The sequence below is a fragment of the Thermobia domestica genome, chromosome 1, assembly GCF_964235325.1.
Source record: "Thermobia domestica chromosome 1, izTheDome1.hap1.1, whole genome shotgun sequence".
Classification (NCBI taxonomy): Eukaryota; Metazoa; Arthropoda; class Insecta; order Zygentoma; family Lepismatidae; genus Thermobia; species Thermobia domestica.
Genome location: NC_137454.1, coordinates 146,627,192 through 146,653,099, shown reverse-complemented (window position 1 = coordinate 146,653,099; position 25,908 = coordinate 146,627,192). Strand labels below are relative to the sequence as shown.

Here is a 25,908-nt window from a genome sequence, read left to right as displayed (position 1 = left end):
TACAGTTTTCAGTACAATATCTATCAAAAATAACTTGCTGTCGTTCCAAAGTTTGTGAGTACATAAGATACAAACGAGTTGTACACGTCAAGGTATGTTCCATGTTGGTCAAACATGATGTAGAAGTCAGTCTCCATCTATAATGTACACAGTGTTTTGAATTTGAGGTTTAGAAACTGTAGGATATTCAAACATGTCACACAAAGCAAACTTTTTCGTTTTCCTCATGGACATTTCTTTGAAGAGAGAAAGTGGATAGGGTGCAAGCTCGTAAGCAAAACACTGTCGGAGTTCTTCTTCGGACTTCACTACGCATATGATTCGGTTGAAGATTAGCATGTTTACAGCCAGTACCTCATCACGGATGCGTACTGCATTGTGCATTGCAGATAGTGAGATGACTCTAACTTCTTGTTTAAGTTTCACATTTTCAAAAGTCTGTCCAAACATTCCTTCCATAGCAACCAATCCGATTTCCTTTGCTTTATCACAGTTGACCATTTCATTACCCACCATGGCAATTTTTAGGAACACGAGCTCTTGATATGAAGGGAATGGGGAATGCTGGCAAAATTATCGCAAGATTTTTTCTACATCTAATATATCATTCGATTCATTGCTTTGGTACAGTTCCACATGGCGACCAGTGTGAATATCATGCTTATCTTTGCTTAATAATTTTTCAAGACATTCTAGTAAGTAACATGCTGCTGGCATACTAGACCCACCTAGATATTACCTTTTCGGTCATGCCTCTCCCATGGATCAGTTCACCACTGCTCTTCATTGTTCTCATTAAAATCTGCTCAATCGTCATATCAGACCATATACCACTCCAAAATAAATCTTTCCTGCGAATAGTAAAGTAATCGTCTCGTAAAAATAGCTGGAACTCATGAGGATCTATTTCATCCTCCAACCGCAACATTTCTTGTAAGTACAGGCGTGCGTATTTGGCATACAAAAGATGTAAAACTGCATGGAAATATGGTAACATTTCGCACGCAGTGAAGATGAAGATTCCAATCTCCAGTTCTTTTGGCACGAATGAAAAGGCGCATAATTCCTACAAGCTGAAAATACAACGCAAATAACTTACACGTACGGCTTTTCTCTGCACCGGCGTCCATGAATAACTTCAGGTAATTTGCAATCTTGATTATATTTGAGTGTTGAACAACTACATTAGCATCGATATTTTCGTCAGTCATTAGGGTAATACAACCATTTCGCAATTGACGTACAAACTCCTAGTGCGGCCTAATTCATTAAATGTATATATAATGCAATTGCTAACTGTGTTAAAAAATGAGCTCGCAGAGCACGAGCATAAGAATGGCCTGACATCATCTGTGGAATAGAGCTACTAGCATGCACGCAAGACCAAAGTTCTTCAAAGACACTACCTTCCATTATATATGCAACTGCTCCCAAAAATGACATCAATGTGTGGAAAACCTCAAGTCTAACAACCATCAACGATAATTCACCAGAACTTCTACATGTTGCTACAATGTCACATGCTTTAGCGTATAAAGGTTAATCTAACGTGACTAAGAACGTTTCTTGCTTGTGCCCTGCACATTCTTTGGTGGCAAACATAAGCGCCGAGTATAGCAACCATGCTTGTTGTTGGCTGAAGATTGATGAAAGATCGAATCACTACTTGAGATGTTTGGTAGTTAATGTTGTTGCTTGTCATCAGCTGCATGAATCCATTCCAATTAGGGCAAGTTGGTGTCTTCAACCACTTGAGTATCATCCACGTTACATCATAAAAAGGTGGGTTTGAGTTTGAATATTCAGAACATGAAGGCATCTTATATCTTCATTGATTAAATCCGAAAGGCCATCAACTTTGCGTGTGTACGTTCTTTGAGTCGAGGTGTTGCTCAATGATACACGAGCGACTAAATATGGATGGAAAACATTAGGAGATATTCTTATACCAGCAAGAATGACCAAGGAATACGATCTATATAGTGTCTTGCATTTAATAACCTGTAACTGTAAAAAGTGCTATGATCGTATGTTCGGTTGTCGGAAAGCCGGAATTGTGTACTCTAATTTATGTCGCCAGTGTCGAGGAATTGGTTGTATGAATGCACAACCAAATGACGAAGACCATGGAGAGGAACGAGGTAATAATGTTAATTTCATTGATTACTAATAAAATAAGTCTGAATGGAGTAGTTACAAAAACGTTCTTAAAGTGCATACTAACATCTAATGTAAACATTAAGTTTAATTGCATGTTAGTTATAAACAAGACATTTAAAAACAGAATTACATTAAAATGACTATTGTAGTTGAGAGTGATTTTAAGTGTGTGAATTACGGTTTTCCCATGCAAACGAGACTACCAATTTCCGTTACTTTCTAATACTGTCAGCAAATAAATTTTGTGCTATATTTATGTGGTGTAAAACTATGCGTCACAAAAGCTTACTCAATTGGCAAAAATGTACACCATTTTAAAGTAAATTAATAATTATGATAGTGAAAACGATGGTGGAGTTTTGTTAACATACGATAATTGTCAGTGTTGCAAATTTAAAAAAAAAAAAAAAATATGAAAATCATGTTTTGTTCGGAAATTTTGCGTTTTATGCTTCTTTCACAGATTGGGCTTGATTAGTATAAGTGTTACTTCGTTCGAATTTACATTTCTTCGATGATATATAACTCTTGGTCCTATGTAATGACAGAAAGTGACTAGAGTTGCGAAAGTGAATGTCATCTTGTGCACTTTCGTACAGAGAAGTCAGAAAGTAATATTGGTTATTTTTTTCTCAGCTTGTACTTTACCGATTTGTGTCATTGTTGGCTATGTTTGAGATAAATATCAAGGACATCTGTTGGTGTTGTTTCGTTGATGTGCGATAACTGTCAGTGTTGCAGACTTCCCATAATTTCTCAAAATATACCTTTTTTAAAATAAAAAAAAAAAGCTTTTTACTTCTTCCTCTTCTAGAAATTTAACACGGTGGGCATATATGTTATTTACTTAGATTTTATGTCTTCTAAGCGTTTCAACTACATATGATTCATGGCTTTGTGATAATTAGAACGGTGACTAGAGGAATAAACGTAAAGGGTGATGATTTTCATAAATTCCTTGTTATTGTCCGAAGATGGCGGACATTTATGAAAATTGCGGGAAAAGCTACAGTGGGATTTTAGGGGACTTTCAGTATGTTGTTCCTAATACATTCCCCTACTTCTGTACCAATTTTCAGCTTGTTACTAATTTGTTCCTTTCTCAACCTTATTTTTACTGGACTAGATGCATAGTTACAAAATCTTGCCGGAGAAAAATAAAAATGAGTTAAATTGTGTTCGGAAAATTTTTAGTTTTCGTTCTACACCCCTGTATGTTGTATTTCGTACGACTGGAGTTCTCGAGCAGCATAGGTCAGTGAGTCATAGGGCTGGGGGAAAGGGAAGGGCCAATTGACAACAAGGAGGGGAAGATGTGCCCCAAGATGATCGAAAGACAAGAGAGCGATGAATAGGCAACGTCATGACAACGTGGAGTTACTGTATGATATCCCGGCGCCGAGGTGTTTTCCGAGTCGCTGTTCATCCTACGTCAAAATTCATAGGTCGTTCTTGTTGCAAATTTTGTCTATTTTGAATTTCTAGGTATCCCCCCTTTAAAAAAAAAAACTTCAAAAGACAATTTTTTCGGGGGGAAGGTAAAATTTCGGATTGAGCGACAAAAAAAAAAAAAAAAAAAAAAAAACATTTCCAGAACCATTATTCGTCTTTTCCGGTAAAATGTCCTATTGTTTTATATATATATTCTCCCTCTTCGTCCAAGGGAGAAGAGAAGCCTTAACGTATCTTTCCCAGAAACTATCTTTTTCTGCGGCAATTTGCTGATTACAACCACCTTCACCTTGCTATACAATACCTGAGCGACTGATACACTTGTGGATACAGTTTCGTTGCTCAGTGAAATTCAGTTTTACAGGGGTCTGTAAGTTGTTTCGATAAGCACCGCGACAGTCTCTATATACTTGTTGTCTTAAAACTTTAGACTCTTAAGTAAAATGCTTGGTCTGTTTAGTTTAACCACGTTTAGTCATGTTAAATACTAAATAAATTATAACTCACCTATGTAATACAGTAACACTTGTATTATACCACAGTATTTAAGAATGTTTATATGGAAAACTGTTGAATGTTGTTGCATTATACAGATATGTTTTTAAATTATAACTTCTGCATTTAAACAGGACTGATTTGTTGAATATTTTCTGTGGTCTGCCCATTCTTCAAAATTACCACACTAAATATTTTTTTAAATGAAAGGACAAAGCAGTAATAATTCAAGTAGGTGAAGCGGTTTTAGGGTTTATCATTTTCGTCTTGAACTTATTAAATAACCGTGTTTAACGTTATTATGACGGATTTTTCGTGAAGAAGTATGCATAACTAAAATTTCGTGTTACGCGCGCCTATGCGCTCCACGAGAAGTTAATATTCTTACGATTCAGGTTAGTAAAGTAATTTTGTTAATAGTTTAACTTCCAAGTAAATTAATAATTAGTCGATTATAATGACAACAGAGTTTACGTACCTCATGAGCAACATGAAACTCATAATATAATACCATCGTGAGTGATCATAATAGGGAGTGACACACATGCAGTACCACAATACCAATAAGTGATACGAACTAGATCAGAAAAATACAGGACTTTTCGACTAACTATCGAACATCTTTAGAAATTGATATAACGCAGCAGTGGTACTCATAATAGTTAAATCGCAATTATGTTGTCCCAGAGTAAAGCAGGTGAAAAGCAAATTAAATTTTTGAGAACAGACATATTAGTAATTCTTTAACATTTACATTATTCATAAACTCATTTAAAATTTCGATCAATCTCGGCAACATTTAGCGTGAAGGAAGATGTTGGACGAAAGAAAGACTTACCATATCATTGTGTTAATTTCTATCATCATCAATCAAAATCTCACATCATAAGTAACAAAATCGCGATATGGAATTTATTTCGATCAGTCTGCATCATAATAAATTATAAAATTAGGTTATATGAATCTGTTACCAATATACGAAGATCATGTTTTCATTAGAAAATATGCTGATCTACTGTCATTCTCTTTAGAAATGCACGAAGAGAAAGAAAACCATTGCCACGGATAATTACATAAAGCAGCAAACTTTATAGATTCAGAAAAGTTCTGAGTTGATTATATTAGACTTTCAGAATTGTAAAAAATTTACATTCGAGCATGTTTGTATTCCGGGCAAGTAACTAAAATATGAACAACAAATAGCACACATACAAGAAACAAAAAAAGTAAATAAATTATAGAAAAGAGTTCAGGCATTCAGAACAGGAAATAATAAATCAGCAGACACTCAAATAATTGAATAATAAGTTTAACTCCCATTATAATAATTGTAAGGATTTATAACAGACATTTATGGGCTTGTACAATTGAGGAATACCATGATACATTTTCTGAATTCAGAAGTTATGAGTCATAATTTACTGAGTGAAACATTAACTATAAAATGTATAGTGCTTCACAGAATAAATGCGCCGATTTGGCATTCTTTTGTTTAATTTTTTAATGCATCATTTTAAATTAGAAAGGTAAATTCAATTGAGCGTGTTGTATGCTAGAAAATAAAATACGCATTAAACTGAAACTAATAATGAAATATTATTACTTAGTGTCTGTACTACAAATTACTGTAACGCAAATGAGTATTTTTATGAAACTTTGTATTTCTCCTAATTCGATTTTTGTTAAAGGCAAGTCGAGATTTTGTTAGAAAGCTAATTTATCTTGGTAATGTAGTACGGAAACAGTTATTTTAAGGTGTTACATGCATCTTGTGTGGTACGCGTATTATTCGATCTCCTGTATTATTATATCATCATCAATTTCATTTTAATTAAATTTTTGAAGAATAATTACCTATAGTTTAACAATTTTGGATTTCAGCGTGATGAAAACTTTTATGTGAATGAGCGGTGAGCCTGGGATTACGTATGTGTAAGTTCCATGTTGCTCCTGCTTATTGTGAAAGTAGCTGATAAGAGCTGATTGACAAGAAATCTAATATTAATTTTACTTCGAAGAACGTAAATAGTAGTGAATGATGATTACTACTAAGATTGTGCATTTTAACCACTTACAAAAAATGTAGGTAGTTTTATTGAATCGCAGTTGAATAGACGTTACAGTGTTTTCAATATACAGTATATTTGTAAATGAAAGGTAAACTATAGGAATAAAGTAAAACTTTTAAGACATTCAAATTAAACCGATGGATTCCAATTTGTTCTATTTATTTATTTATTGTGTGATAAGCAGAGAATTAATGTTATAGAGGAAATAACATAATGAACCTCAATAATGAAACTGTTTATTACCACAAAATAATCAAAATTTTTCGTCTGTCAAACTTCAGATACATAATTGGCATATTATTTAAGAAAACTCGTTGGAGAAGAAAGCATTTTAACATTAGCTGCAAAAGTAAAATCTTCATTCAGTTAATAACCTGCGGCATTGTAAATCTTGACATAACAGCGTTCAATCAGAAACCATTGTTTTCTTCACTGAAATAAGATTCGAACGAAATTGCTTCTTGTATATATTGTAGAAAGCGATTAAAGACTGTTAACTGTTAGCAATCACGTCAACAATCATCACATCTCAGATATTAAATTTTAATCGTAAGAATTACTTGTCTTGAAATGATTGTATGGATAGTATGTATATATATCCTAACTATATATAAAACTACATGAGCTGACAAATTATTGAGCACTTCCTGTAGGGCCACAATGATTTAATTTGATATGATTGTAGGTTTTAGGGACAAACCCACAGAAAAATTGCCAAAAGTGAATATTTTTAATTGGTAGAGGGTCTAAAGAGGGGGATGAAGAATTTCCCATGTTATTTAAATGAGCTTTTACCTGAACCTGTAATCTCATGTTTTAGGTACTTAAAATTGGAATAAAAACTTGAAATTCGGCATGCTTGTACGTTTTCGTTAGCGTTACCTGAGTGAATCATCACTAAAAATTTCCAACCATAGAGTGGTTTTATGGAGAACCGAAAAACCTTCCCCATGTTATTTATATGGGACGTCTTCTACACCCCAAAATGTTAGGCACTTCCGGCAGGATTAGAATCATGAAATTCATGATTATAACCTTCCAGGACTAACCAACAGGAAAATTGCCAAACTAACTAACTAACTAACTAACTCTATGGCCTATGGAACCCGGAGGTTCAGTGCCGCGTTCACAAAAGCTCTCCACTGACTTCTATCCTTAGCTAATTGCATCCAGTTTCTACTTTGTATTCCTATCTCTGCGAGATCCATCTTAATATTATCCTCCCATCTTCGCCTAGGTCTTCCTAATGGTCGTTTTCCTATGGGTCTACCAGTCAAGACTTTGAAAGCGTTTCTACTTTCTTCCATTCTAGCTACATGACCTGCCCACCTAAGCCTCCTAGACTTGACGACTCTAACAATGTTGGGCAATCCGTATAAACTATGTAGTTCCTCGTTATGAAGCTTCCGCCATTCCCCATTCTCGTTCCTCTTGGGTCCGAATATTCTTCTCAGGATCCTGTTCTCAAATACTTTCAGTCTATGTTCTTCCCTCAGAGTAAGCGACCATGTTTCGCAACCATACAGAACAAGAAAATTGCCAAAAGCGAATATTTTTAATTTTTTAGGGGTCTAAGGGGGGATGAAGAAATTCCCATGCTATTTAAATGGACGTTTTCTTGGGATACAAAATATTATCTTTTAGATAGTTGAAATAGGAAAAGAAGAAATAGAATTATGAGTTCAAGAGGTGCGGGGCCGTAGGCCAAGCAAAGAGTGTGTGTGTAAGGGCGAAGGGGGGGAAGGCAAATTTAGGAAGTATGAAGAGCAAGTTCACCAAATTCACGGTTAATACAAAAGCCGATAGATAAGAAATGCGAGGCCGTAGGCCGAGCATACTCGGGGGTTTGGGGGCGGAGCCCCTAGCTAGCCAAAGGCTAAGTATATATATATATATATATATATATATAGTGCTAGAAGTACTCGTCTAAGAAATATAAACCAATAACGGATATGGACCTTCAGTATTTTCACTGAAATTCCAGAAAGTGTGCGGAAATTTGCTCGTAAACAATTGACTAGCTTCCTTTTGTGTTTGAACCCTAATATTTCTTGCAGGATTTGATGTAGGACTGAACCGCATAAAGTTTCTTCTAGCAGAACTAGTTGAAAGTAATTGAAAGTATATAACAGTACGACAGAGTTGTGAGACAATTCAAAAAGTTCCGTTCCAATTCAAATTTAAAATAATTATGACTGTGTTCTATAATTTGTCGGCATTTGAATGAATTTTGGCTTAAAAAATTTGATACTTGAGAATACAATGATTTTTCTTCCGTCATAGAAATTCAAATGTAGAAAGAGCATTTGAATCAATAAGGAATGTGTAGCGGATAGCTTAAAAGAACAAACTTCTGTAGCACTCAGACTTGTGTACTATTTAGGAGCGTCTGGTTGCCGTGAGGAAATATCCATAAGCTAAGCTATGATTCGTTACGTACAAATGCCGCTTTGCAGAAGCACTAAATTGACGATGAGAGGAAAAGAAACTAGAAGAAAATCTATTCTTCGTCCACAGTTACTAGAAACTTCCAGTGGTTACCTGCAAGGTGTTTGTACAACTTTCGAATTTCATATATCTCTCCACGATATATGAAAGGCGCAGCATATGAACTCTGGCCCACATTCGTCTGTACCAGTTGTAAGTCGTGGGCAGTTACGTGATTTATTGTTTCGGGGAAACTTTTTTACTGTCTTTGTTATTTCTGTATCAGTAGATGAGTTCTCTTCGCAGCAAGAAACGCACTTTTTGTATGTCAAAGGAACTCTTGGGCCTCCGATGTGTACGCTGCCCATTATTGGAGGTCCCATTAACAGCAGAGGTACCCGTTTTGTTGCGTTTCATTCTTCCTTTTGATACAAACCTTTTGTCATACACGGTATATTTACTTGTCTATAACTATAACCAGTGTCGGAATGCGTACAAATGTAGCCATCCTAAAAGCTATATAACCACACAGGTACATTACGCTGTATTCTCTGAGAGTCAACACACAGTACTTTGTAATTACCTCCAACGACCGTTCTGCTGTTGCACACGTGGTACTTACGTAAGATCAAATTTGATACTATAAGCGTAAAATGATCTGTTTTAGAAGCATGTGTTAGTTTAGTTACATTGAATTTTAAATCAAATTTAAATTGTATTTTATAACCCTATATTTTAATTGCTAGCTATATGGTATCATTCTCGAATCTCAGATGGCAAGGGTTTAATACTTTGACTAGGTGTAGCAGATAGTAAGAACAAACTCCAGTAACGTTCAGGTGATTTTTTTTTTCGTCCTAATTGTTACAGATTACATGAAAAGTTAACTTTCGTTAAATTGTTTCATTTTCTCTTTATTTCATTTATTTTCTGTTCGTTAAGGATATGCTTCGGCATTTTGCTAGTTATTTTGTATATTTTCAGAGTGTATGTTGGGAGCATAAGTTTTGAACTAAAGGAAGATACTATTCGCCAAGCATTTCTTCCCTTTGGACCCATTAAATCTATTAATATGTCGTGGGACCCAGTAACACAAAAACACAAAGGATTTGCGTTTGTGGAGTACGATATTCCAGAAGCGGCACAGCTAGCTTTAGAACAAATGAACGGTGTCACCATAGGTGGAAGAAATATAAAGGTATAGTACCAAGTAATAATTTTTATATTTTTTTCCTTTTGTTAATTTAATCGTGAATAATTTTCTGTCAGGTGGGTGTTGTGTATGTAATACTGAAAATATTCAGGAAGATGAGATCATAGCTAACTCCAACAAAGAATGAGGATTTTAGAAAATGTCTATAGGAAAATGTTTGGTTTGTAAATTGAAAAAGTTATGTAATATGGAACTGCATAATATGTAACTGAAATAGTATTTTGTCATGCATCCAGTGAATTAGAAATTAATTCAAACTTTGTGATCCGTGATTTTTTTCAACGACTACTAAATTGGTGACATGTGTGTAAATTCTTGCCTTCTATTAGAATTCTTCAGAGGAAAGCAAGTAAAATTTTCAGTAAAATTCCGTAATAAAGATGAATTTAAATACATAAAAATCTCTGTAGAAAATTACCAGTATGCATCCTCTAGTTAGTGTAGCATCTATGAACAATTGTACAATATACATTTCATATGGATATTAACATCGAGATATCTTACGATGAGGAGGATATATTGCCCATATTGGAAATTCTCATACGCTGTATAGGGTTGTAATGATGTCATTAGGAAAGAATTCCGTTGCATAGACTGAGAGAAATAAAACAGATCTTGGAGAAGTGAGTAACAATAATTGTAACTGGATTGATCTGGTACAGTCTGATCTAGTAGCGAGCTTTTCGATCATGGTTTAGGCCAGCGTTTCCCAACCTTTTTCAACTTGCGGCACACTACAGGTGTAACTTGAATTCTAGCGGCACACCCATCTCTCTCTCTCTCTCTCTCTCTCTCTCTCTCTATATATATATATATATATATATATATATAATTACTATTATTATTTGTAAATACAAAATACCGTGGTATTTTAATGTGATTACTGATCTCCTTCTTACAGAGAATAAAGCTCAATCACTGATTTTCCCCCGTGGTAAAACATTATGCTTATTTTTCATTCTAATTTTAAAATAGAAAACAATTACAATGAAATATAGGACTTGGGTTTTTAAAAATCCACTTTCTCTTTCAAAAACTGTATCTAACCTTTAACTAAAAGGGAAGATCACTAAATAATGAACAAATAAACAAATCTCCTATACTTTTAAAACACAAATGTAGGTAATTTGTATGCATGTTTGCTTTGATGAATTTATTGAATGATATGTTAAAATTTCAAGTTACGAAATAGTCTGCAACAATAAAGAAGCAATAATGGTCATGACAATTATAAATAAGTTTTTCAACATTAAAAATGTACAGGAAAGTAACACAGTATGAAACTTAAAATTGTAGATTTATGGTAAAGATTCATAGTAATGTGAAATATAAATATATATTTTCCCCTATGTCTTGCAATTTGGTTCCTATAGAATTAATAATTTGTTTCGATTTCCTCGCGGCACACTAGCGGCCCACTCGCGGCACACTAGCGGCCCACTCGCGGCACACCGGTTGGGAAACGCTGGTTTAGGCCATGTGCGTTCATGATGAACATCATCTTATCCGAGGAATTTTTCGAGGTTTCTTAGTTTTTTCACAATCTTTTTCTGTCATTTCGTTCTTAATTTATTTGTTAATCTGTTGTGTTTTAGTCTACAGGGGTAACAGTTTGTTTCTCTGATTATGAATATCAGATTTATTGATCCATTGTGATTCTGAAGTGATCACATCATAGTCGGGAATGATATAAATGCTTCTCAGTTCGAATCAAAGATTCAGTAGATATGACGACTTAATTGCTGTGCAAGCGACTTGTCCGGCTCGTCATAAATGTCACTGATTGGGTGTAAATTCCACTTGTAAACATTACGTTGGACTTCCCGTTGAATTTAATAGTTACTAATTAAACAAATGTCTTTGTTGAAGGACACACGGAAAATAGGGTAATTGAGGAGTTGACTAGAGAAAGGGCAAATAGTCATAATTGTTACCATTATGCGTTCTTGAAAGTAGACTCTACATATGTGAAAGAAGATACAGTTTATACAGTTATTATAAATATGTTGCAAAACACACAATTAAATTTTTGGTGAGTTGAAATATTTGTTTTCATACTTTATGAGGTACACGGAAACTCTTTGCTCTGCATCATTACAGTTTAAAATGTAGTAAAGAACAAAAATTTGTCTTGTAGGTTGGTAGACCAAGCAATATGCCTCAAGCACAGTCCGTAATTGATGAAATCACTGAAGAAGCAAAGCAGTACAATAGGATATATGTAGCCTCAATCCATCCTGATTTAACGGAAGAAGATATCAAAAGGTATGTAGACTATTCGGATCATATAGTTATACGTTTTGGAGATTCTGGTTAAATTACCTGAAAAGAAAACAACGATTTCAGTCATTCATAACACATCAAACAAGAAATCATGAGGAACTCGTATCTTTTCGAGTTAGCATAGTTTCGCCAGCATTCTTTTTTTTTTAATTTTGTATATACGTTCTGTAATGTGACAATCCATACTGTTTAGGTTTTGAGAATGGTAAAGATTTCTGCTGTCCATCCGTGGTACATTTCCTTGCTCGTACTCAGCAGCAATGGTCATTCGTAAAAATCGGATCAAGGAAATGCTGCAATTGTACTGCTTAAGGATCTTCACTACAGCGAAATTTAACTACCGCCAATTTTAGAGTTTTCCTGTAATATCTTCAAAAGAAACAAAAATATTTGAAAAACAAACGTAGTGAACTGGACAATACAATTTTGCATGTGATACCTTTACCACAATTCACCTATCTGCTTTTGGTAGGCCGCTATTTACAAAACCCGCAAAAAAATGCTAAATCTGTCTACAATTGCAAATGGAAAGCAGATAGATTGAGTTGCGATAACGGTATCACATGCAAAATCGTATTGTCTAGTTCATTACGTTTCTGCTTTTCGAATATTTTTGTTTGTTTTGAAGATATTACAGGAAAACTCTAAAATTGGCGGTAGTTAAATTTCGCTGCAGTGAAGGCTCTTAACGCGTTAGTAGACTTCATTGTAATTCGCAGTATTGCTAAAGAACTTTTATTTTTGGACCTACGTACTATAGGTACTGCCAGGAAATATTTTGAAGTAAAAGTACGAGGTATATAGTTTCAAATGTATACAGGTAAGATTTTAGGGACTTAGCTAAAATTATACGTTGTGGCCGCATTCTCGGAAAATCTTCATGTATTGCTGTTTTGCGACTTCCAACGCCATCTAGTTGTGGCTTTCTTCCCTTACTGACTTGTTACTCAGCTCCCCAATTTTATCATGGTGCTGGGTCAACAGCAAATAATCAGAAATCGAACTAAGTATGGGAAACATGTAAGCATTGGGCTAGTACTAATACAGTGAAACCTCCCTTAACGGACACCTCTATAATACGGACAGAATTTTTTGTCCCGGCAAAAATATATGCTCTCTTACGTAACAAAACCCTCCCTTTTACGGACACTCAGATACGGACGCGGACGACAGTCCTTTCTTGCCCTAAAAGTTTCAACAACCTCTTCATAACGGACAGGAATTATTCTCGGTTCTGCGATATATTACAGTAGACAGTAAAGTATTTTTCCCACAAGTATATCTATCATGAGTCTGGACCTGATGAACCATCAAATAGAAAAACTTCAAGCTGAACTTTGAATTCTTTTTTCTGCCCGCAACGAACTGTTTTCTGGTAGAAATCTTAGAAAACCTTTAATAAACAATAATACTCATGCAGGGTCAGTCGTATGGCCAAGAATTTTATCCGAAAGATCTTCCTTTCCCTATCAAGTTTAGTCCTTTTTCCTCTGGGGTTGCATCTTTCCCGACAATTTCATAAATAACAAAACAAACATTGTTTGTTTTACAATAACATTTTCAACGAGCAATGTTTCCTCTCTTACTTTTTTGGAAAATCAACGGTTTTCTTTTACTTATGATACTGGAACAAGTCTGGGTTAGAGTTTTCCTGGCTTCCTTTTTCACTTTCTCTACGAGGATATTCTTTGTGATTAGGGATGGGTTCAATAAACATATGCACTCCTAATAACTTGCCTTTTCATCCATTCCGCTGATGAAGATGCAGCGCCAGTACATAAACACACATACACATACACGTTTCTTCCGCAACCGTATTGAAGATTCTCAGAGGACACTTGCTAATGAGATTTTTTACCTTTGTAGAAAAAGCATGCATTTTTCGCTAAACAAGAGTTCAGCCTGTCAGTGGGTTCCTTCCTAACACATCTTTTGAGAAGGTTCTGAGAATTTGAAATAAATGAAAAACGCTTACCCTAATTAATTATCCCTAATTAACATTTAACATAAATAAATTTCTCCTTCATCCCTCCCAGTTATTGAAATACGTACTGATTAGAGTATTTTCATATTGAATTTTACACTGATACATAATGTATTTACTGTTTATTACTGCGTTGTGAGAAATTAAATTTCCGTAACCTCTCAGTAACGGACAAAAATTCTTGTCCCATTGGTGTCCGTTATTCAGAGGTTTCACTGTAATAATATAATGATTTAAGTAAAAGCAATTAAGTTTACCAGTTCATTTGAAATATTAAAAACTCTCAAGACTTTTAAGCAGAATTAATTGTAATTAATGGTGTTCAAGTAATATAATTAGGTAATTGATCTCATAATAATGTACTGGATTATGAACAGTAAAAAGAGGTACGTCATACAAGAATTAAGAATGGGTTCGATTTGTATTTTTCACTTTTGTATTCTATATGTTCCAGAAGCGAAGTATACTTTGTTTTGTAAATTATAATAAAAGGATGTAAAAAGTAGTAATCAGTAGTATTCTGAGAAAATTATGTGAAGATTTCTCAGAAACATAAGAAAACAGAATATCACGGCAGATCATAAAGAAGTATGCATTTCAAGTAAATCATTGTTTTATAATTCAGTTATATGCTACTGCATAAATATGCTTATTTTAACTTAAGAAAACATTACAGATGTTGTATTTGACTTAATACTACGTAATGCTGGACATTTATAGTTCTATAATTGTTTATTTTCTTCAAAATAATTTGGACTATATGCATTTTTACGTTTTTTCTTGATATATTACAGCGTTTTCGAAGCTTTTGGTCCGATTAAAACGTGCAAATTAACACCAGGTAGCACTCCAAGCAAACATAAAGGCTATGGTTTCATCGAATATGAAACTGCTCAAGCTGCACAGGAGGCAATTTCATCAATGAACTTGTTCGATTTAGGAGGACAGTATCTGCGAGTTGGAAAAGCGATCACTCCTCCTAATGCTTTGCAGGTGAGTTCAAGTATCGTAACTAATTTATGTGATAAATTGCTTTGTCTTCCATGTAGTACTTCTTTATTTTACTCGACATAATTTAAAACCTATATAGAACAGGGGTCAGTCCATATGAAGTGATCCAGAGGTGGTTGCTCGACCATCTCCGAAAATTATAAAAAATTGAGTATGACGAACCTTGTGTATGGGAAGGTCAACAAGAACATTCACGTTGTCGTATGTACAAGTGTTCCTGAATGCCGGCCATCTTTGTTGTCGGCGGAGTGCCATTTTTTGCATTTGCAAGCGTTTACGAAAACTACAGTAGCTCAGGACGTATGTATCAGACGAACTCCAAACAAAAACGAAAGTTTAGAGGGGAAAGACTAAGGTACACGAAGAATATATACTCTTGCTTCTAAATAAATATGCAAGGTTGCAACCTCATACATGAAATTACTAGAAAAAGTACAGAAAACCACTTTTAAGGGGGCTGTAATTTGGAGTAGCATAAAGTGGGAGGTCCATAAGTTTTACGCTGAATACTATTGCATGTAAAGAGTTTGCGGAAATATCCACAGCTATGATACTATTGGCATCATAGATTTATGAGTGTCCGAAAGCTTGTGATTTTGATGTCATGTTTGGGGCGTAATATCTCAAGAGGGCAAAGTGCTAAAAAATTGCTGCTTAGGCCACAAGGTAATTCTGTATGTGGATAAACTGTTGCAAAAAAATCATGACTGATATTACATGGAGAAGAATGTAAGGACATAGTGAAAACGCGAAGAAAGCACGAGCATGACGATGGTCGTAGCCCAGAAAAATTTAAATGTTTTGATAAGTTTCATGCTAGATTTTAAAAACTACATATGATGCAGCAATCAATCCCGTTTTTGTTTGTGTTCAGTTGTGCAATAGTTTGCGACTGGCGTTTGTTTAATCTTTCTAGCTCCATGATCATTGCCATATCTACAAAGTGGACAATTTATCTTGACCATCCGCTATAACAGACAAACCAAATGAGAGAGAAAAGCGAAACTTCTGCACGAAGCAACTATAAGAAGGGGTACATGTTTGTATGTATTAAACAAAAACACTCAACAAACAGTGTTGCCAACCCAATATAAAGCTATATTTTTCAAATGGCATTACGTCAGATTATTACGTATTTCAAATCAGCGTGTCAAACTTAAACTTAAAATACCACTTTTATTATTCAGTGTTGCAAACTAAGGATGTTATAATATACAAACATCTAAAGTTCGGAAGCCTCTAACGCAAACACGGCATAATGGAAATCCACAGGATAATGCACATCGAAAGAACTTCAGTGTTGGATACCATGATCATTGTATGACTTGTTTCGAATGAATACGTAAAAACGAAGTTATCAGGGCTTGAAAGTTTTACATTTTTTAGAAAGCATTTATTTCGAAAAAATGCTGAGATAAGTATCATATCTAGTTACTTGGGTGGTTTATAATGGATGTGTAAACTGAATGTTTACAGCACTTCGATATTTCAAACCGTTCCGGAGATATGATAAAAACATTGCAGAAGTTTGCAACACTGCTTAAATCGTGTAATTGCGAGAACTTGTTGTAATTATAGCTACTAAAAGCTATTGTTATAATGCTATAGAAGAGAAGGGAAACAACAATGATTTTAAATATTTTTCACAAATACGCCATTTTCAGCAGGATTGGATAGATAGGTGCACCGCAACCTTATGAACATACTAACTTCCGTAACTGGAATTGGATTTCATTAATGCTTTGCTGATACATTAAGTGCCTTAATACCGCGGTCGTGTTCGACGATGGGTGTCGTGGGTGCAAAGGGGAGCTAACCTCCTCACCATATAGACTTGGCAATGATCGTGGAGCTAGAAAGATGAAACAAACGCCACTTGCAAGCTTTGGGACACTGAACACAAACAAAAGCAAGCCTGATTGTTGAATCATGCGTAGTGTTTGAGATCTAGCATGAAACATATCAAAACATTTAAATTTTTCCGGGCTACGACCATCATCACACCTGCTTTCTTCGCGTTTTCACTATGTCCATACATTCTTCTCCATGTAATATCAGTCATGATTTTTTTTTTCAATAGTTTATTCACATACAGAATTACCTTGTGGCCTAAGCAGCAATTTTTAGCACTTTGCCCCCCTGAGATGTTACGCCACATAAATGGCATAAAAATCACAAACTTCAACTTCCGGACACTCGTAAATCTATGGTGCCAATAGCATCATAGCTGTGGATATTTCTGCTGACTTTACATGCAATCGTATTCAGCATAAAACTTATGAACCCCCACTTTATGCTATTCCAAATTACAGTCACTTTAAAAGTGTGATTTTCTGTACTTTTTCTAGTGATTTCATGTATTGGTTTGCAACCCTGTATATTTATTTAGAAGCAAGAGTGTATGTTCTTCGTGTATCTCCGTCTTTCCTCTAAACTTTCGTTTTTATTTGGTGTTTGTTTGATACGTTCGTACTGAGCAACTGTAGTCTTCGTAAACGCTTGCAAATGCAAAAAATGGCACTCCACCGACAACAAAGATGGCCGCCATTCAGGAACACTTGTAGATACGACAATATGAATGATGTTATTGACCTCATACACAAGGTTCATCACACTCCAATTTCTGTAATTTTCGGAGATGGTCGAGCAACCATTTTCCCCATCTTTGGACCACTTCAGATGGATTGACCCAGAGTGGGCTATTTATTCCCTGTATTAACTTTCTTAGGCTAAGAAAATTCCATTTCTTCTGTCTCATTGTTGGAAACAGTTATGTTTGTATGGTGTTCCTAGTGATGTTCTTTCATAATTTAAATAAATCCAGTAATGAAAATTCATTTAAGCACACCTAATAAGAAGTAACAGATCAGGTACAAGTTGGTACACGAGAAGGTGATGGTAGGTGGTAGTGGTTCCATCATGGCACCTTTGAGACATAACAGACATGTTATACAGGTTCAGGGCCATTCTATCGACTTACGAGTTCGATGTAGATGAAAATTCATACCTACCCTGTACGAATTACTTTGTGCCATCTTTGACTTTTTCATTTAGATGATAGTGTTATCCCATTAAATATCTTAAACAAGGGGAAGGTAGTAATAATATAAAAATGGACCTCAATACGCAGGCTGTACAATACAGTATAGTACTTTGTGTGTGTACTTAACTAGAGAAAAGTGCAAGCTTTATAGTAGTAGCTATAAAGTTCTAACTCTGCAATTTTCATTGAAAGGAAAACAGTTAAATTGCATAAAATTTAAGCTAGTACTTAATACAACTTGAGAAATTGATCAGATGGTTACCATAATGACTGTAGTTATCATTGTAATCCTCTGATGTTGTTTTGATCCAAGAAGTCTTAACTTCTTAACTTAACTTAAAGGAACTCTTCCCCTGTTTCTAAAATTAAAGTGCTTTCAAAACTACAAACAAATTGACAACTCAAAACCACGTGCAGATTTGTTTTGAAGAAGGGAATCTATGTCACATAGTTATTGCAGTCACTCAGCAAGGGTCGAATCATAAACTCCATTTTAGCAACAGTGGGTGGAGGGTTTCCTTGGCAATAGACCTCAACATTCCAATGTTGCCGCTAAATAGTAAACACGTGTTTTCAGAATGAAAGAAGCGTCTTTCGTTTCTTTGTAAGCGGAAGTGATTTTGAAAGAAAAGCATCCCCTCCTTCCTAACATGCACAAACTGGGACGGTAAACATATCCTTTCATCCATTCCAAACAAACCAATATTTAGATTTTTTCTTTTTTGTTAAGACTCTCAGAACAGTTCCAGCTGATGAAACACGATGCGCATGAAGTGGCAACAGCGTACCACGTGCTTCTCCAAACGTCAATTTGTTTCTAGTTTTGAAAACCCTTTAACTGCAGTGTTAGTAATTTCTGCAGTCCCTATGTTATTTCACTTTCAGTAGAAATTATGTCCAGTCCATTTAAGCGTTATACTTACGACTACTAATCTGTGAAGATCCTCGCGAGTTGCAATTCTCTGGAACGACTGCCACCCTCTCGCATCTCCGTTAAACTAGGACGCTCGAAATCGCTTTATTGAAAAATAAACGCTCGTTGCCATTGTCTTGGGATTACAGACATTGACTGTGATCCACACACAACGGATTGTCACATACAACTATATTTGTCTTCTTGTCCTGTGACTTTCAAACTATTAGCAGCATGCTCTTTACAGATATAACGAACGGTTTGCCCTCCGTAGTGCTAAATATACTGGAATCTTCAAAACTAATATCATCATGCCTTCTACAGGAACACATTCTGAGATACGAATTTCATCGAATCGGACGATGCATATAGCGTGTTTTAAATGCATTTTTACCACTGTAAAATTGTGTTTATATGTGAAAACAAAGATGGTGAAAACATTCAATTGTTGATCATTTCTGTCCACAGGGACCTAGTTCCGCTCAGAGTCAGATGCCAACAGCAGCAGCTGTTGCTGCCGCAGCTGCAACAGCGAAGATACAAGCAATGGATGCAGTGGCAAGCAATGCTATGGCCCTAGGTAAGTTCATTGTATTAAATATATTTTTTTTTTTCTGATTTCAGAATTGCCTGGACTTTGGTAAATGTAGAAAATGGATTAAAATATAATAATGTTTAGCTAGTTAGATACCGTACTGGATGTAAAGAGAATCTATAGTTACCTTGAAGAAAATGAAGTACAGATCGAAAGAAACAAAACATATTGTTGCTACTTTCGAGATATCAGTAGATTATTTCTGTAATAGTAAAATTGGACACGGTTCAGGCTTAACAAAAAGTATGCTGTTTTTTCAGTTGATCTAAATGAAGAAACCCTGCCTGGAGCAAAACGCTAAAACAAGACAAGATAGCATGAGAAACTTACACCCTGTTCGTGCTTATACGAGAGTTGGAACTATTAATAGTGGTAACACTGTTTTAGAGATGCAATGCAACGGAATCAAGTGGTAGCCCTCATACCACGTGTTAGTTACCTACCTTCCCTACCTCAACATAAATGGACTCTTCCGACGTCACACGCAAGGACAGTAGACAAGAACAACTTATGTATTTGGCTGACTGTTACACACACACATATATATACATGCATACGCGGACGGTGTATGGCAATGTTATTATTGCCACGATGTTTTCGAAACAAGAACAACGGAATAGATACAAAAAAAAAAAAATGTGCCAGTTGCCTTACGAGATTATTATCAAGACCTTCAAGAGGCTTGTGGGAAATTTGCAACGTCTTACAGAACAGTGGCCATGTGGGTACGAGCCTTCAACAATGGATGCCAAAATGTGGAAGACATGCAAGGATCTGTTTGTCCCCTTATCAGTACATGAAGAAAACATGAAGTCTGTTACCGCGTGACTGGACACTGATCAACGCCGTACTATTCGAGATCTGGCTTAAGAGACAGATTAGCGCATACGATTGTTTTGCACAATCTGAAGGAACGCTTGGGCATGAGAAAAATTGCATCACGAGGAGTTTCGCATGAGTTGGGGAAATGCAGAAATGGGTACAATAAGGCGCTGCTCGTACCGACTTGGAACGTACGAGCGGGAAGGAGAGGCTTTCATTACGCTGGATGAAACATGGGCTAAATCGTATGAGCCACAGTTTAAACACTAATTAAACAAATGACGTAATTATGGATCGCCACGAAAATGCCAAGTTCGTTAGAACCCCAAAAATGTGAGTTATGGTGATTCTCGTGTACGACTGGAATTGTGTAATACCGTTCCCCACATCAGTAATTTTGTTCCTTTTTGAAACACAACTTGCGACCAGCCTTGAGAAAGAAGTGATGACACTTTTTACGGAACCCACCAATCATTTTGCTGGAAAAACTCGGGCGCATGTAGTGCAGATGAGATGTGCTGTACCATCCATCCTACTCCCAAACTTAAGCCCTTGTGACTTTAACTTTATTCCTAAGATGAAGGAACCTCTTCGTGACATTCATTTCAGAACTACTCAAGAGATTCTTCAAGCAGTAGACCTGTCCATTAGAACTATCAACATAACATTGCCGCTAAAGCTATCCAACGACTTCCACATCGCTGGCAACGGGTTATACACAATGCTAGTGAATACAGTGAAAGACTGTAAACCTTTGTAACATGTATCTATGTTGTATCAGTTGTAAATAAATAGTTGCCACTCTTAAGGTTCCGACCCTCGTATGTAGTTCTGTTTAATATTTCAGTGTTCAGTATTCCGTTTTGCTTCTGTATAATCATAAAAGTTTGTATGAACTAAAGCTAAATGCGAACATAAACAAAGTGTTTTACTTCGTTGGAAAATATTACAGGAATTTTGAGTAGTTTATCGTGTGTGTTTTAAAGGCAATAATTGATCCTAGTTGTTGTAACATAAAACATGTTATGATATTGAGTTAAAAGCTATTCTTGATGATTGAGTTGTTATCCCTCATTTTAGGTCTTACCAAATTAGCTACGACAGTATCAACTCCAACTGTTCCAACAGTAGCAGCGATACCAGCAATACCAACAGCAATTCCAACATTACCTGCAATAACAACGATACCAGCTGTTCCGAGCATACCTACGATACCTACAATACCAACAATTGCACCTGCAATCCCAACGCCAGCAACAGTTACTGCACCGGCAGCTGTAATACCACCTCCAGGCGTCGCAATTCCACAGCTGGGAGCTACAACATTACCACCAACCGTTCCTCCAGCAATACCAGGTAAAAGAGAATATTTAAACTCGTGGGTTAGCTAGGATTTTACGTAAATATTTGTTTTTGTTACCAAGTAACAATTAGATAAAAGAATGTGTTCATTAATTTAAAATATTTTTTTGATATGTGGCAATTTAGATTAGTTCTATGTTAAATAAGTACGAAGGAAAAAAAATAACTTGTGTAGAAATAAAATATAATTCATTTATGTATAATGCTGACTTATAACTTACCTAACCAAGCTGCTAGCAGCCATTTGCTTTGTAAAAGTACTAATACAGAAAATACTGAAGTCCTTTTAATTGTGTATAATCTCGATTATTATTGATAAATAGATAAGTAGGTTGGAAATGTACAGGTGTTTGTGATCTACCAATTAGTTTTTAATTTCGTGTAGACTTTAATATCAATACTAATACGAGATCTAACTAAGTTTTACATGACATACTTATAACTTTCAGTAATAAATATAGAACTTGTGTCATAAAAAGTTGGAAACTTATATTTTTAACAATCATGTTTTTTCAGGTCCTCCAGGTGTTGTTATTCCTCCTCCAGTTGTTTTGCCTACGTTGGTAACTCAACCATTAACACAGCCGCCTTCAAATCCACAGGATGCAATTAGGAAAGCTCAGGAACAAGCGCAGGTATGTTGACAAATGTACTACAGACAATTAAAAGAGTGCTGACTTTAAAAGTTAGATAACCTAGACTAATGCTTTCATTTTGAATAATACACTGTTAGGTAAAATAAGAAGTAGGGGCACGTACCATAGCTTATTCGAGGTGTTTTTTAAGTATCTATAATTTTAATGTCCTACTGACATCTTCGAGCGAGTAAATCTTGAATTACTTGTTGAGCTGCTGACAATTTACGTGTTGATCCGCTGACTCTACCAATTACTAGTGAAAATATTAAGGATAGTTTAATATTAAAGTCACTAGTGTGTACTGTATAACTACCTATTTTTCTTCAAAAAACCACATCGCCGCAACCACACGCAAAATACAATAGTTCATTAAGTATGAAAATTGTTGAAGCATTTTTAAGTAAGAAAAAAATATTGCGATTTTTTCGGAATTAAAAGGTGTTACTAAGTTCAACAACATTGTAGTAAGATCATCTTAAATACCAAAGATAAAAATCATTAATTTATAATTTCATATCATTAACCAAAATTATATTTATCTCACGTAGATTTTTTCTATTTTTTTGTTTAAATCTTTCAGACAAACCAAAAATAAAAAAATAAATATACAAATAAAATAGCCTTGTGTCTACAAACATAAATTACGTTATGTCAATTATATTACATTTACGTCATGTAATATTGTATATGCATTAGGGACACGATGACTCAGAGCGCTTACCTCTGGTGCGTGGGATCCCTAGTTCAGTCTCCGGTTAAGTTCATTTGTAGTGGACAACATCGTGTCCGTGGGTCTACCAGTTGCTAGTAAATTCAGCATCTTCAGAAAGCCACTCTTTCAGCTACCTTTTTACCCCAATTAACTAAATTCCACTAAAAAGTAGTAATCAATCCAAATTCATCTACATACGAAAGCAAACCATTTCTGAGTTCAAGAAAAAAAACCCCAGTGTCTATAACTTTTTTTTTAAAACATATTTCACTATAATACAAAGAATGATTCAAAAGTAATAATCGTACATTTATAATACACATAAAAGATATATCTAAATAAAATAATTCCACTCCTCTACACACTTAGTAGTTCTCTGTATATCTATCTATATAATATGAGAGAGAGAGAGAGCAGTCGAGGTGATAACACGAAAAGGAAAGAAATCTTAAGTGACCGTCATCAAATACCTTTACTTGAAAAACCGTTGCCGAGGTTTCAAACTTGTCCTGTTCTCCAGATCTAGGCCTCAGTGACTGAAGAAATTTGAAAATGATAGCTAGGCCTCTGGGAAAACATTTTGAGAGTATCAAGACAACGGTTTTTTGTAAGGGTATTTGGGGTTTAGAAAAAAGATGGGCGAAATATATTGACGTGTTAGAAGAATAAATATAATTTTAAATCATAACCGTTGTGTTACATATTCGTTATTACTTGTGGATCACTCTCGTACACTAAACACACCACACTATTTTAACAATTATTGAAAGAAATAATTAAAACCAATTACAAATCAAACATCCGTGTCAGATGTTCCATTTCACCAATAAGCTATAAATTTACCAATACTAATTTAGTAAAAAAAAAAAAACGTATCTCTAATATTTAAACTCTACCTAGTCCCTATACCCTTGTCATTTAGATACATCATGAATATAATAACGATGTTAATATAATTACAGTTTTTGTTAAGTGAGCCTTGATCGAGATTAAGTTCCGGTGCCCTAATCCTAAGATAGAGTCGTAAGTAGACTACCAATTTACGAAGTGGTCTTATAGTCTTTCATCAACCACCAAAATCACCGGACTTAACCCTATACAATTTTTAAAAATGTATTTATTTTCTGTGACGACGTGTCAGGGACATTGTGTACAAACTACCTCTATCCCGAGGTGTCCGAGAATTGCAAGAGCGCAGTGCAAAGTGTTGATGAAAACATGCTGAAATAAGTCTAGGAAAAATTGAATTTCCGACTTGGTGTATGTAGGGTAACAAAAGGGGGCTTACGTTGAGCATTTGCAAGTTACTGTATTAACATTTTTACTAGTAAGACTTGGACAGTTATGATACATATGCGTAAAATTTTAAACAATTTTCACAATTAATATATATATATATAAGGGGTTGAAATCTTTCAAATTTGTTTAAAAGATGTTGCATAATGAGAGTGGAAACTAGTAACTTCGTAATAATTAGTTACACTAATAATTAAAACACAAATACAGTTTTTTTTTTTTTTTTTTTTTTTTTTTTTTTTTTTTTTTTTTTTTTGCAAGGTGATAATTTTTCCATAGTAATTTCCTGTGCATGTATTACATGTTAGCATATGCTTACATTTTATTTTTTCTGTTGTATTCTAAAGTTAAGCATAATATTTTGCAGCAAAAGCAACAGGAGGAGCTTCAGAAGAAATTGATGGAAGATGCTGAACCCCAGACATTACAGCAGCAGGAGAACATGTCTATTAAAGGACAGAGTGCAAGGCATCTTGTAATGCAGAAGCTAATGAGGAAGAATGACGTAAGTATGAATTTAATTCGGAGTGTATTATTTAAATCCAGTAAAATTTCTAGCTCGTTAAAGATCACCATCTCTAATTTAGTGAAAATGCCAGTAGCATCTTAAACATGATTCTGGAGTTAATCGAAATCATGGATAGATTCGACTTCATACGTTCATAATAAAAGTTATTGTTTCGGCTTGCCATTATTGAGATCAAAACTGAATTATTTTTTCCTTTCTCTTTTAATACGTTCGCTGTTCGCTGCGGAAGACTGCAATCTGCGTCTGATGCTGTTTCGCATATTCGACGGACACCGATTAACCTTTAAACGACCATTGACGCTGCTGCATTAAGGCTTTAAACTTCAATAGCGCAACCCCTGATTAAGCTAAGAAGATAATTTGGTGTCAGCGTGTTATGCTCGGCACCGCTCCATATTTTGACCTATCTGACTTTTATTTTATATAGACCAAGGAGTTAAGTCTAGCCCTAAAACTGAGTCGCCACCACGTTTATGCAAAACGTGGAAAATCGGATTTAGATCCAGATTCTTGATTTCGGAAGTAAGTGAAACCATGAAGATTTATTTGATCACATTGCACGGTACGAGATGAAAAAGAAACCGTGACTCACTGAGTGAATGTATAAAATCTCTTCAAGCCAATGTCGGATTTTCCATAACATAATTTAAGTAGATACTAACTAATTTGAAGACAGACAAATAATACTGTTCTGAAGTAGCTTGTTCATAGCATATCTTCATAAGGAACAGATTATAAATAGGAGTTCAAGTAGTTAATATTGGGCATGCCACTCATGACAACTTTCTTCGTCACGACCACCTTAAAATGGGTTGGTTCCGGTCACTGAAATTAATTAGTTCAGAATCTTCGCGTAAGCATTACCCATGGTCAGAGTTTATCTTATTACAACACTGAAGTTATT

General features: G+C 35.1%; 1 protein-coding gene across 5 annotated transcripts in view; it reads left to right on the top strand.

Annotated features, from left to right (window-relative positions):
* The window catches only part of hfp (Poly(U)-binding-splicing factor hfp), an 84,914-nt gene that overhangs the window by 40,828 nt on the left and 18,178 nt on the right, over nt 1-25,908 (top strand). For all 5 annotated transcript variants that reach the window (XM_081764056.1, XM_081764065.1, XM_081764075.1 and 2 more), the window contains 7 exons: nt 9,588-9,801; nt 11,954-12,081; nt 14,878-15,076; nt 19,519-19,630; nt 21,548-21,823; nt 22,346-22,464; nt 24,843-24,980. In XM_081764056.1, the coding sequence (XP_081620182.1) occupies nt 9,588-9,801; nt 11,954-12,081; nt 14,878-15,076; nt 19,519-19,630; nt 21,548-21,823; nt 22,346-22,464; nt 24,843-24,980 (1,186 nt within the window). The remainder of the gene's footprint in view (nt 1-9,587; nt 9,802-11,953; nt 12,082-14,877; nt 15,077-19,518; nt 19,631-21,547; nt 21,824-22,345; nt 22,465-24,842; nt 24,981-25,908) is intronic.